We start from the raw sequence: 14,987 nt of genomic DNA on the forward strand, positions 1-14,987 counted from the left end.
GACAACCTAACTGTCAACAAAATCCTTTTTTCTCTCCTTTTCTTCATCCAATGCTCGAATCAACCGATATAATCCTTTGTTTATGGTCACACACCCTCCTCTCACATCCACGTGCACGACCCCATGCCAGAGCAAGGACTACTGCTTAGCAGATGTGACAAGGGTAAGACATCACTAAAGAGATAATTATCATGCCATTAATTAGAGGTGATCAGATTAACTGATCATACAAATAATGTTGACCTAACTCAAGAATATCAGAATTTTATGTGCTAGCAAACGTGTCAATAGCAGGATTTCTGTCAGAGGGTATGGATAAAATTACGTACCCTAAAATCTTGCAAATTATTGTATATATTTTTATAATTTTAGATAGGTGATTTTATTGTTAACTGCTGTTTAAAATTTGTCAAAGTGCATGAAATGCAGTGTCTAATTTCAAAACATTTTAAACCCATAACCACCTAGATGGGGCTGTTACGGTGGGTTTTGTGTTTACTACGTATCCTCAAATTATTGTCTGGCAGAAAGCCTGAATAGGTGGGGACCCAGATAATGCCTGGCTAAAAAATAGGCAATACAGAGAAAAACCAGACATGTGTTTACTATTACAATGTTATAAAATCAGGAGTCCATGGACACTGAAAATCTGACTGTCGCCAATTAGATAAGACCATCAATGGCAGAATTGTTACATTTCATTTCAAGTTATTTTCATGCTAATATCCAATTAACATTCAAGCACACTTTTCTGGGCAACACACCTCCTCAGCTATCTGGGCTGTCTGTCCAGGACAGTGAGTTAGTTGTTAGTTGTTAGTTGTTAGTGGTTAGTGAGAGAGAAGAGGGTGTAGTGATCTTACACCTACCAACTGAGTCGTTAGAACTCGCTCTGGGTGGGAGCCGGTACCGGGTTACGAACCCAGCACCTACATGTATCAACCTTATGTCCAGTGGTTTAACCACCACACCACTGAGGCCGGGGGTTTTTTGTAGAAAAGAAAGAAAGAAAGAAAAAAGGATGTTAGCAATGTCTGTTTAGTAATACTTAAATTGAAAGACCACTTTAAGTCAGCAGCAGCTTTAAGCTGGTCACTAAATGGTTCAGAAAATGGTCATTCCTGTTGCCTGTCAACATCAAACTGCAGCTCATAAACATTTATGATTTTTAATCAATTTCAGCTCAAAATTGGCCAGAGTTTGCAACACAGAATACAAATAATGTAATTGATCAGATAATGACACACATCTCTAATCAACTACCCTTGGAGCTGGGAGGCCGTCTGTTTTCATTACAACTGACAAACTGGAGTAATGACAGAACAGCTCCAGTGATTCACTCTGTTTTGAAATGGGTGTTACATCACTGGTAACACTCGCTGAAGTACCAATCAGAATAAATTTGACACAAATTTCAACAGAAATACCAATTGGAAAATATGTTACATCACTAAGAACAGATACACCAATAGGAATAAGTGTTACATAATTGAAAATGGATACAGCAATAAAAATAAATTTTACAGAAATACCAATAAGAAAAAAGACCAATCTGATTCTGAATAAATGTTACATAATTGAAAACAGATATACATGTACCAATAAAAATAAATTAAACAGAAATACCAATCAGAAAATATAATACATCACTGAAAACAGATATACCAATCGGAATAAATGTTACATAATTGAAAACAGATACACCAATCAAAATAAATTTTACAGAAATACCAATAAGAAAAAAAAAGACCAATCTGAATAAATGTTATATAACTGAAAACAGATACACTAATCAAAATACAAAATAATTTTTACAGAAATACCAATAAGAAAAAAAAAAAAATCTGAATAAATGTTACATAATTGAAAACAGAATTTTATAGAAATACCAATCAGGAAAAAATATTACATCAATGACAACCGAAACACTAATTGGAAAAAATGTTACATCATTGAAAATAAATACATCAATTAACAGAACTGCCAATCAGAATAAATATTACATCACTGATAAGGTGCAAATGACACTGGTCAAATGTCCAGCCATTAGGTATCGAAAGCAAGGGTGTGGAACTGAAGCTGTGGTGTGTCACCCCCCCCCCCCCCCCCAGTTGTAAGGTGAATTAACAATACCCCCACCCACCCACCTCAGTTGAAATGGTAAATAATTAACTGCCACCCCAATCATCACCTCGGATGCTGGAATCTTCCGACACCTAAGACACCGGGCATCACCTAGGACACAGGGCATCACCTACGACACAGGGCATCACCTACGACACAGGGCATCACCTACGACACCGGGCATCACCTAGGACACAGGGCATCACCTAGGACACAGGGCATCACCAACGACACCAGGCATCACCTGTAGGGCACTGGCTGGGACAAGAAAAAACCCAATAAGAGAAAGGGTCCATGAAGGAGATTTGATCCTATGACCACTAAAGTTCCTCAGGCAAGCTGTCTACTGACAGAGGTAAATCTCACATCATACATCTTCTCAATGTCAAGTGTTTAAACACCCTGACCACAGGAGAAAGGTCATCATTTAACCACAATCCAATCAATGTTAACACCCCTCTCTCTCCCTTCACCCTTCTTTCCAGTGTTTGTTAATAGCAAATTTCATCAATATCAACATGTGATACATTACAATGGACATGCTGCCATCTAATGGTGTGACTAATGGTAAATGAGTGACCTGCCCCTGGACAGATGGTAACTAGAGTGATTTGCTCTTGGGCAGATGGTCAGCCAGTTCAAACAGAATAATGCACGAGGACCGGAAGGCCTCATGTATTACATTGACACCAATCACCATTTTCAGTATTAATATTATACTAGGGATTGTAGAACCAAAGGCATAACACTTTTAAAGATTTCAAATTAACAATTTCTTGTAAAGACCGTCTTTATAATCCAAAAGGTAATGCTAAATGTGTTAAATTAATTTTTCAAATCTATTTAAATAGATGAAATAAAAATCAACTTTTAAAGTTTGATTTCAATTTATTAAAATATTCAATAACAGTAATAGTGTAGTAGTAGCAGTAGTAGTAGTAGTAGTAGTAGTAGCAATAATATTAATAAAAGTAATAATAATAACTAATAAAAAAGTAACTGTGATAATAATAGTAATAAATTAATTAATAAACAAAAATATTTACAATATAAAAATAAATAAAAGAAAGAAACCAAATAAAGAAACAAAGAAGGAAATGACATGTACAAATGACACATATCAAGAGATCATATAATACATGGTTTTGTCGAACTACCCGATGGGTGGAACACTTTCTCGAGCACTGACAGGGTTCGATCCAAACGGGATTCAACTGTATTTAAAATTTCCTTCATCTACAAGTTTATTCAAATCAAATTTAATATGCACTACACAAAGTAATGAAACATGCACAGAGTCATATTCTAGGAAAACCTGTTGCAACATTTATATCACTGAACGATTACCGTAAATGTGATGCAAGAACACATCTTCATGTTACTCAATAAAATTTGTGATAAAACAGTCTATCAAAATTATCACAAATAGTTAATCCATGACTGTGATGTCACACTATTGTTCTAACCGTAGATAATAACTCAAGAATCTACAGCTGTGAACAATGCACGGCGTGTGATTTTTTTTTCTTTGCGTATATTCTCTGTTACAAAGGATTAGCACAATAAATAAAATCATATTTAACACAAACAGTATGTGTTGCAAACACACACACACACACACACACACAGACACACACACAGACACACACACACACACACATTAAAATGACTGAAAAGAGTCAACAGAGAATGTGTTAAAAGCATCAAACAAATCATGTTTCATACATCAAAACATTTGACAAAACACAAACTGTTACTACATTGTATGTACATTAAAACAATTAAAAATTAATAACACAAAAAAGATCTGAATGCAACTTGAAGGGAATGACTGAACACACACAAAAGATGAATGAAAGATGAATGAATGAAGTGAGTGAAAGAAAGGTAAAGGGAATGACTGAACACACACAACAGATGAGTGAAAGATGAATTAATGAATGAAGTGAGTCAAAGAAAGATGAAAGGCAATGTGCAAAGCATACAAGCAAGAACAAATAGTTAGTTCTTTAAGATTGGAGGCGGAGTTTCTGTCAGAGGGTAAAACGAGTATGGCGCCATAACCACATTTTTTTTCAAGATTTTTTTTTAATTAACCTTTTGACAAAATTAATTACTCTTATTAATGTATGATTTTCTTAAACCTAACCCTAACCCATTTTATTTCTGGAGGAGGCGCCCCCCCCCCCCCCCCCCCCCCCCTCCCATATACCCTGTTGACTGTGGTTGCATTCAACTGCATAGCGCCATACCCAAACATTTCGTTTCTGACAGAAACAGTGGGAGGTCAAGTGTTTGATGCCAATATATTACCAGGGACCTAACTGTCTGTGAAAACGTTTTAAAACTGGTTTTGTTTAACGACACCACTAGAGCACATTGATTAATTAATCATACTGACAGTCTCAGAGAAAACCTGCTACATTTTCCCCATCACCATTAAGGGATCTGTTATATATATTACGCACCTTCACTTTCTCAAATTCAAGCATTTTTCAAGGGCTTTTTATTGTGATCACTAAAATTCTTCAAGCACTTTTCAAGGGCTTTTTATTGTGTTCACTAAACTTCAAGCACTTTTCAAGGGCTTTTTATTGTGTTCACTAAACTTCAAGCACTTTTCAAGGGCTTTTTATTGTGTTCACTAAACTTCAAGCACTTTTCAAGGGCTTTTTATTATGTTCACTAAAATTCAAGCACTTTTTAAATCTGTACGAACCCTGTATTGACGTGAAATAATGTGAACAATGAGGGAGTGAATGATATGAACAATTACACATACGTGAACACTGACGATGGGAGTGAATGATGTGAACAGAGATGAGGTATAGGCACTGCCTGTGAACGGATCCTTAACATTGTTTTTAGGGGTAATAATACTAGGTTAAATCAATTATGTTAACGGTGTTACGAACAATGAAGAGGAAATGTATTATGTGAACAGTGATGACGTACATGTAAATGAATGACATGAACAAAGAAAAAATTAATTATGTGAACAGTAATGAGGTACATGTAAGTGAATATGTGAACGGTGGTATAAACACTGGTGAGGTTTAAGGGAATGACATGGATAAAAATGTGTACAATGAATGAATTATACAATGAATGAATTATATGAATATTGATGAGGTACATGAAAGTGAACATGTGAACAGTGGTATGAACAGTGATGAGGTAAATAAATGGATGACAGCAATTAACAACAAACTTAATAGCGTATACACACGTTTCTGACACATGCAGCCAGCTTACATTACAAAGAATTGTCAATCTCGGTCATTGTTCTTAGCCAATCAGAATAAGGTATTTGCCTAATTAGCATTAACTGCGGACCCAGTGAGGTGGTAAAAATAGACATTGGTTTTAGTTCAGACTTGAGCTTGGGTACTTCAAAGAAATACTGCTGTCATGAAATTGAAAACAATGCTATACACTGTTATTGTCAGACAGCTAAATCTCACTGGTGGTAAAATATTGTGTTACATTTGTGTTTAATTATCTGCAGGAGGTATGACCATTTAAATGAACTTTGAACAAACTTGCAGTTTCGTGTTATGTATAAGGTGACGAAGTTGGGGGTAGGCTTATTTATGAATGAGGGCCTAATTTCTTAAATGCTATCAAAATGGAGGGGGGCTTATTCAAAGACATGGGCTAATTTTTGGTCAAATACGGTATGAACAGTGATGTAAAGGAATGTGAACAGTGACGAAAATAAACGTGATATGAACGGTGATGAATGAGTAACTGAGTTAAATGAACGGTGATGTGAACAGCGACAATGTAAACGCACGATATGAACAGTGACGAATGAGTAACTGACTGAAATGAACGGTTATGTGAACACTGACGTTACCTTTGACGTGGGCGTTAACTTGCCGGCCGGGAGTCGAGCCTGTTTTCTAGGATCCACAACGTCGTCATCGACAATTACGTCTTGCCTAGCGAGTGTCACACGTTTGGGGGGGATGGGCGGTTTCACTCGCTTTGAGGGCTGCAGGCGGGTCAAAGAAAACAACTCATGCGTTTAGAGAGAAACAGAGAAACCCGACATGGAGAAAACCAGCAAAAGAGACGACCATCCATGAAGCTTATTTTATTTTATTAAATTTTGTAATAATACGAAAAATAAATTAAAATAAGTCATGAAATGACACAAAATGTATGCGTATTACTTCAAAACAAATACATGTAGTTTTTCATTACAAAAAAATTAAATTAAATAAATTAAAATGAAATAAAATTTATAAAAAAAAAGAAAAAAAAAAAAAAAAAAAAAAAAAAAAAAAAAAAAAAAAAGAAGAAAAAAGTGAAGATATATAATTTTAATGATTATTTTACAAAATGGATCACGTCTCTATTTGCTGATTTTCCATGTCTGCATGCTATCTAAACTAGATTGTATCTATGTGCAACAGTGGACAGAATATAATATAGACACCTGAGCGATTGACCGAACCACATTGAAATATTCTCCATATAGTGGCCATGGTAACTTTCTATTCATCTTTACATTGTCATTAAGACTGAACCAAACTTCAAGAAACAAGAGTTTAACAGGCGCGGATCCAGGAGGGATGGGTGTGTGTGTCTGTGTGTGTGTGTGTGTGTGTGTGTGAGTCAAGGGAATCTGGACATCCCCCTCCTGCTTGCGACAAAAAAGCTGTTGTTCTTTTCTATCAAGACAGTCTAGACCCCCACCCCCAACACCACCCAGCTCACAACACGAGAGTTTTTCCCCTCACTTATTTGAAGTGTATTCAATGCTAATATACATTGTCCATGAAGTAGTTGGATGTAGACCCCCACTGCAAAAATACCTGGATTTACACCTGTGTAACCTGTTGCTCACCTCATTCCCAAATACAATTAACATTCAAGTATTTATATATAGTTTTATATAATTATATATATTAATGTATACTACTCAAAAGAATTTAAGGGTCAGACGATATTTTCGACATTATTTTCTGAATGTCAATTATATTAGCTAGACCATAATGTCACGCATGGTATTGTTCCATTTTGACGAAAGTGGGTCTAAGCAACCCATAAATGAATTAAAATCCACTGTCATTGACACTGTCGACTAGTTCTAATGGCGAAAATATGCTTACATTTGCACGTAAAGTAGGGCGAAAGCGAAAGGTCTGCTAAGTGCCCATAACTTGCTTTTTCACAAAGCGCTTCATTTGCACGCTTTGCACGTGTATTCCATGTTCCCAATGCTGAATTTCCGTATAATTGGAGCTTGCGTTCGTGTACGGTGCACACTCCAAATTCGACAATGGTACGACGTCAACTGACTATCGAAGATCGAGGAAGGGCTATTGCTTGGCTTCAGGATGGCAATACGCAAAGAAATGTTGCTCTGAGACTTGGTGTCAGTCAGAGTGTCGTTGGCCGACTGTGGCAACGGTACCAAGCAACGAATTCTGTTCGAAATCGTCCACGTTCGGGAAGACCCCGAAGCACTACAAATAGAGAGGACCGCTACATCACCAATATGGCTCTACGTCAACGCACAACCACTGCACGCCGATTACGTGACAATCTGCGGACTGCGACTGGAACTCGAGTGTCTGATCAAACCATACGCAATCGTCTGAGAGCCAATAATCTACGCTGCCGTCGCCAGGCTGTTCGACCACCACTCCTACCACGTCACAGAATGGCCAGACGTCACTGGTGCACACTTCATCTGCGGTGGCAACGTGTTCAGCGGGGTCAAGTGATGTTCACTAATGAGTCCAGGTTTAGTCTCCAGTTCAACGACGGTCGGGTTCGTGTCTGCAGACGTCCTGGGGAGCGCTTCGCTGACGTTAACGTTAGACAAAGTCACCGGTTCGGTGGTGGCAGCGTTATGGTGTGGGGCGGCATCTCTATCCACCACAGGACCCCCCTCTATGTGGTGGATGGCAATATGAATGGAATCCGCTATCTGAATGAGATTATCCGGCCGTTGGTTCTCCCAAGCCTTCAGCAGATTGGTGGCGGGGCAGTTCTGCAGGATGACAATGTCAGACCCCACCGCGCCAGGGTGGTAACGGACTTTCTCAGACAACAAGGTATCGCCAGGATGGATTGGCCAGCATATTCGCCTGACTTGGCCCCAATAGAGAACGCCTGGGACGAATTAGGCAGGAGAGTTCGGGATAACCATGCCCCTCCGGCCAACCTTCATGATCTGGGTCAACTTCTTATAGCAGAGAGGCAGGCCATTCCCCAAGAGTTCTTCAGACATCTGATCAACAGCATGAGGCAACGATGTATCGAGTGTATTCACGCCAGGGGTGGATTCACACACTATTAAACGAATGTTCTAATGTGTAAAATCCATGTTTGACAACCTTCAACTTTGACAGCATGTCATGTGACTTTCTTGTATACAGTGACGTTTATTTGTGTTTTTTTGTAAATATGGAACAATAAATTAAATTTTTGGTGTAGTTTACATCATCAATCTAATACACTCTGAAACTTATTTGGTTATAAATTTTTGACCCTTAAATTCTTTGGAGTAGTATATTTATAATACTATTTGTAGCATGATTCAGTCTAACACTCAGGCATCCATGTTAGAAAAGCATATTCAAGAAAAAAAGTCATGTTATATTCAACTCGTTAATTTTTTTTTATAAAATCTAATATTAATTAGCAGTTTGAATACAATTATCAACATTTTGACAAGTATACAAAGAGTCCTCTTTTGATACCTCTTTCTTCCCCTCCTGAAAAGTAAAAGCAAAGCAAAGCAAAAAATAAATAAATAAAATAAAAAATAAAATAATTTTTTTATAAAGTTGACCCATTTTTGTATATGTTTTGTTTGTTTATGATGGCACTGATAACCACAACCCCACCCACCCCCAACCCCAATCAACCTTTGTATGCTTGTGAATATGTTGATAATGGTAATCAGCACCTAAGTACATCTACCGTAAATCCTTGTATTCGAGGCAGGCCTCTATTCAAGGATTTACGGTAGCTTTATTCTGATAGGGTCTCCACTATTACATACACTTTTAAAAAGTTTCATCAAAAACACCGCTGGAGACTGAAACCAAATAACATGGTCATTTCAAATAATGACGTACTAATGACAATCACCATGCAAAATCTAGCAAAGGAAAATAAGAATAAGTAAATTGATGTATTATAGAAGCAGAAATTTGTTACTGTTAGAGAGAGAGAATATTTCTCAACTTCAATACACAGAATGCTTAATACTAGAGACGACAAGTTATTAGGACATAAAAAAAAGAACCCCCCCCCCCAACCCACCCCTTAATTTTGTTACTAAATAAGATACACATACAATTAAGAATATATGACTCTTGTAAAATTAAACAGACAATGACTAGCAGATTGATACAAGTTGAATTACCCCATGTTCTAACATCATTTAGTAAGCTGTTCATATTTGAAGAAACAAAGGGCCAACAAATTCCAATGAGAATGAAAACTCCATCTACAAATTATAATCCCCAATCTTGGACCTAGATCTATTAGTTTGCAACAGGTAACCATCTATTCAATGTGACCTGGAGTATTATTCAATCAATGTGACCTCCTCAGTGGTATTATTTATTCACCATAACCTCAACTGTATTACTTATTCACTATGACCTATTATTTATTCACCGTGACCTCAACTATTATATTATTCAATGTGACCTCAATTGTAGTATTTATTCACCATGACCTCAACTACATTATGTATTCACTATGACCTCACTATTTATTCACTGTGAACTCAACTATTAACTATTCACTGTGTGCAACAATTATTTGTTTAGTGCAACCATAACAGTGTGCTTTGATAAAGATAAATAATTTAGAAATATCAGAGTATTTCTGCTGTCAGTAGTGCACCAAAACGAAAAGCTGTTATTCCATATATTAAAGAGAAAATAAAAATAACAAACCTTCAATAGCACAATCGCTGTGAGAATGATATTATGAAATGTGCAGTCTACACTAAAAATATTAATAGTGTGTGTTTTAGTGTTAGCAAGAAGCAAATGGAAGGCAAAATATGGAGACACATCTCCGAAATCAAAACGGGGTGTGAATGAATGTTTAACGACAACCCAGTACAAACAGAACGTCGGTCACCAAGGGAAAAAGAAAACCAATCAAAGAGGAGATAATCCAACATGACAGTAACAGCCATAAATAAGAGGCAGATAACTGAAATGAAGGGAAGATATCACCCCCCCCCCCACCCCCAACAAACTACGAGTGATAACCAAAATAAAGGGCAACAAGGGAATATAACAAAATAACCACAAATGATGGTAAATAACTAAAACGAAACTGAAAATATATAAAAGGGAGATAACCAAAACAAGTCATAACCACAAATAAGGAGAAGAAACCTGATGGGTTTGATAAAAACAAAAAAAACAAAAACTGAGGGAGATCGTCACTCAAAAAAGGAAGACAACTGAAATTCATGGGGGATAAACATGAGAATCTGCTTTGAAAAGTAACTAACTTAAGATTCTATTTTTAGAACTCACCGTGAACTGACCTAATTTCTTCCTGCTGTTAAGTCTGCACAACATACAATGTTACCTTGTTTAAAATCAAACAACTAAAGAAAACAAAGAAAGAAGCATTTTGTTTTGTTTAATAAGTAATGTAAGGTTAACACCCAACATGTCTACAGTAAATGCAATACACTAAATGTTATCACCTTCACACATGAACTGATCCTAGTAAAACAAAGATATAATGAATGGCACACGGCACATGCTAGACCGAACTAGTGGATGTACTGACCGTTGGCGGCCGGACGGGTGTGTCCGGGTGTCCGTCACGAGTATTGGTATCGCCAGGCACTTGATCTATCACAGCTTGTGGACTCTGTAAGCAACAACACGAACATCAGTAAACGTATAGCGTGAAATGTAAGCAACAACACAGACATCAGTAAACGTATAGCGTGAAATGTAAGCAACAACACAGACATCAGTAAACATATAGCGTGAAATGTAAGCAACAACACAGACATCAGTAAACGTATAGTGTGAAATGTAAGCAACAACACAGACATCAGTAAACGTATAGCGTGAAATGTAAGCAACAACACAGACATCAGTAAACGTATAGCGTGAAATGTAAGCAACAACACAGACATCAGTAAACGTATAGCGTGAAATGTAAGCAACAACACAGACATCAGTAAACGTATAGCGTGAAATGTAAGTAACAACACAGACATCAGTAAATGTATAGCGTGAAATGTAAGCAACAACACAGACATCAGTAAATGTTGAGCGTGAAATGTAAGCAACAACACAGACATCAGTAAATGTATAGCGTGAAATGTAAGCAACAACACAGACATCAGTAAATGTATAGCGTGAAATGTAAGCAACAACACAGACATCAGTAAACGTATAGCGTGAAACCTCTCTAAACCGGACACACGCGGAATAAAAAATATTTCTGTTTTGTTTAACGACACCACTAGAGCACATTGATTATTAATCATCGGCTATTGGATGTCAAACATATGGTCATTTTGATAGTCATAGAGAGGAAACCCGCTACATTTCTCTCATTAGTAGCAAGGGATCTTTTATATGCACCATCCCAGGATGGTACATACCACGACCTTTGATATACCAGTTGTGGTACACTGGCTGGAACGAGAAATAGCCCAATGGTCCCACCAACGGGAATCGATCACACGGGACAAAATAAAAAGTCTGATATTAAGACGTATCAAATTTAGAACACCTTTAAATACACTGACAAAAACTAACCTGCTGGGGACTGACTGACCCCTTTATATGAGCACATTTAAGTATACTGACAAAAACTAACCTGCTGGGGACTGACTGGCCCCTTTATATGAGCACCTTTGAGTATACTGACATAAACTAACCTGCTGGGGACTGACTGACCCCTTTATCTGAGCACCTTTTAGTATACTGACATAAATTAACCTGCTGGGGACTGACTGGCCCCTTTATCTGAGCACCTTTTAGTATACTGACATAAACTAACCTGCTGGGGACTGACTGACCCCTTTATCTGAGCACCTTTAAATACACTGACAAAAACTAACCTGCTGGGGACTGACTGACCCCTTTATCTGAGCACCTTTAAGTACACTGACAAAAACTAACCTGCTGGGGACTGACTGGCCCCTTTATATGAGCACCTTTAAGTATACTGACATAAATTAACCTGCTGGGGACTGACTGGCCCCTTTATCTGAGCACCTTTTAGTATACTGACATAAATTAACCTGCTGGGGACTGACTGGCCCCTTTATCTGAGCACCTTTTAGTACACTGACAAAAACTAACCTGCTGGGGACTGACTGGCCCCTTTATCTGAGCACCTTTGAGTACACTGACAAAAACTAACCTGCTGGGGACTGACTGGCCCCTTTATCTGAGCACCTTTGAGAACACTGACAAAAACTAACCTGCTGGGGACTGACTGACCCCTTTATATGAGCACCTTTGAGTACACTGACATAAACTAACCTGCTGGGGACCAAGTCCCTTTATTTGAGTATACTGACAAAAACTAACCTGCTGGGGACTGACTGGCCCCTTTATCTGAACACCTTTAAGTACACTGACAAAAACTAACCTGCTGGGGACTGACTGACCCCTTTATATGAGCACCTTTGAGTATACTGACATAAACTAACCTGCTGGGGACCAAGTCCCTTTATCTGAGCACCTTTGAGTATACTGACATAAACTAACCTGCTGGGGACCAAGTCCCTTTATTTGAGTATACTGACATAAACTAACCTGATGGGGACTGACTGGCCCCTTTATCTGAGCACCTTTGAGTATACTGACATAAACTAACCTGCTGGGGACCAAGTCCCTTTATTTGAGCACCTTTGAGTATACTGACATAAACTAACCTGCTGGGGACCAAGTCCCTTTATCTGAGCACCTTTGAGTATACTGACATAAACTAACCTGCTGGGGACCAAGTCCCTTTATTTGAGTATACTGACATAAACTAACCTGCTGGGGACTGACTGGCCCCTTTATCTGAGCACCTTTGAGTACACTGACATAAACTAACCTGCTGGGGACTGACTGGCCCCTTTATCTGAGCACCTTTGAGTACACTGACATAAACTAACCTGCTGGGGACTGACTGGCCCCTTTATCTGAGCACCTTTGAGTACACTGACATAAACTAACCTGCTGGGGACTGACTGGCCCCTTTATCTGAGCACCTTTGAGTACACCGACATAAACTAACCTGCTGGGGACTGACTGGCCCCTTTATCTGAGCACCTTTGAGTACACTGACATAAACTAACCTGCTGGGGACCAAGTCCCTTTATTTGAGTATACTGACAAAAACTAACCTGCTGGGGACTGACTGGCCCCTTTATCTGAGCACCTTTGAGTACACTGACATAAATTAACCTGCTGGGGACTGACTGGCCCCTTTATCTGAGCACCTTTGAGTACACTGACAAAAACTAACCTGCTGGGGACCAAGTCCCTTTATTTGAGTATACTGACAAAAACTAACCTGCTGGGGACTGACTGGCCCCTTTATCTGAGCACCTTTGAGTACACTGACATAAACTAACCTGCTGGGGACCAAGTCACTTTATTTGAGTATACTGACAAAAACTAACCTGCTGGGGACTGACTGGCCCCTTTATCTGAGCACCTTTGAGTATACTGACATAAACTAACCTGCTGGGGACTGACTGGCCCCTTTATATGAGCACCTTTGAGTATACTGACATAAACTAACCTGCTGGGGACTGACTGGCCCCTTTATTTGAGCATGTTCTTGTTGCAGGGACGACGACAGATTCCTCTCCTCTTCTAATCTCTCCCGTTTTAATTTCTCCTGAGTGAACAAAACAAGAACAGTTTTAATGATGTATCACAAGTAAACACGACTCTGTCCCGAGATTGTTTCCATTGAAACATGTCACACACCAACACAGAGCCCTTTTAATGACTAAACTCAGGTACGAGTGCAGGGTGGTCTAATCTTCCCCCTGCTTAACTTTTTTTTCCATATTTTAAATGTAATTTCTGTAAGAGTATGACTTGAACCCCTACAAACTTTGCTTGCCACAGTCTAGACCCCCCCCCCCCCCCCCCCCATAATTGTCTACACATGCTTAAAAATACCTCGGATTTCATACTTTTATCAACTTGTGCTGATAAATTATGATATCACAAGACACTCAGTGAATATCCTCTATTTCCCCAACATGTGTTTCCATGCATTACTTTATCGATACTATGTACCTGTATATACAAAATATCTTTTCCACGTACATGCATTCCTGCACAAGTACATTTCATGCACAAACAATCCCACAAAAAATATAGTTGATTGATGATCGTGTGTTAAAATAAATGAATGTTTCCCACTATGTTGGCTATTGTGTGTACATGTATATTAAACTTAATTATACTCTTCCAATTTTTGTTTGAAAATGTGTAAAAAACACAAGAAGGAAAATAGTCTATTTCCTCTTCTGAAAAACCTTCTTGCATCCAAAATCTGTTGTTTGTTTTATGATGTGATGTCAAGTTATAGCGGAAATCACTCAAAGTACTTGCTAAAACATACATGCATGGAAATGTACATTTCTGTGATTGAAAAACGGTGCATGAAGCACACAGAAAACCCTGCGTACATGGAAAGCAGGTCTAACCAAGACATTAGAACATCCATCCTGATCCCACAATCTCTATATGATGATGTCAGTGATGATCATAATAATAACTCCCATTCATGCTTAATATCTAGCCACAGTTCAACATTGAGAAGAAACCCGTAACCACAATAAAGACAACCGGTACTAAGCACTACAAAGTAACATGTATTGC

General features: G+C 38.2%; 1 protein-coding gene across 1 annotated transcript in view; it reads right to left on the reverse strand.

Moving 5' to 3' along the window:
- Positions 1–14,987, reverse strand: part of LOC121377757 (protein scribble homolog) — a 130,043-nt gene that overhangs the window by 34,701 nt on the left and 80,355 nt on the right. The window contains exons 32-34 of the mRNA XM_041505844.1: positions 13,891–13,989; positions 10,915–10,998; positions 5,984–6,121 (exon numbers count right to left, since the gene is read on the reverse strand). Coding sequence (XP_041361778.1) covers positions 5,984–6,121; positions 10,915–10,998; positions 13,891–13,989 — 321 coding nt within the window. The remainder of the gene's footprint in view (positions 1–5,983; positions 6,122–10,914; positions 10,999–13,890; positions 13,990–14,987) is intronic.

The sequence above is a fragment of the Gigantopelta aegis genome, chromosome 7, assembly GCF_016097555.1.
Source record: "Gigantopelta aegis isolate Gae_Host chromosome 7, Gae_host_genome, whole genome shotgun sequence".
Lineage (NCBI taxonomy): Eukaryota > Metazoa > Mollusca > Gastropoda > Neomphalida > Peltospiridae > Gigantopelta > Gigantopelta aegis.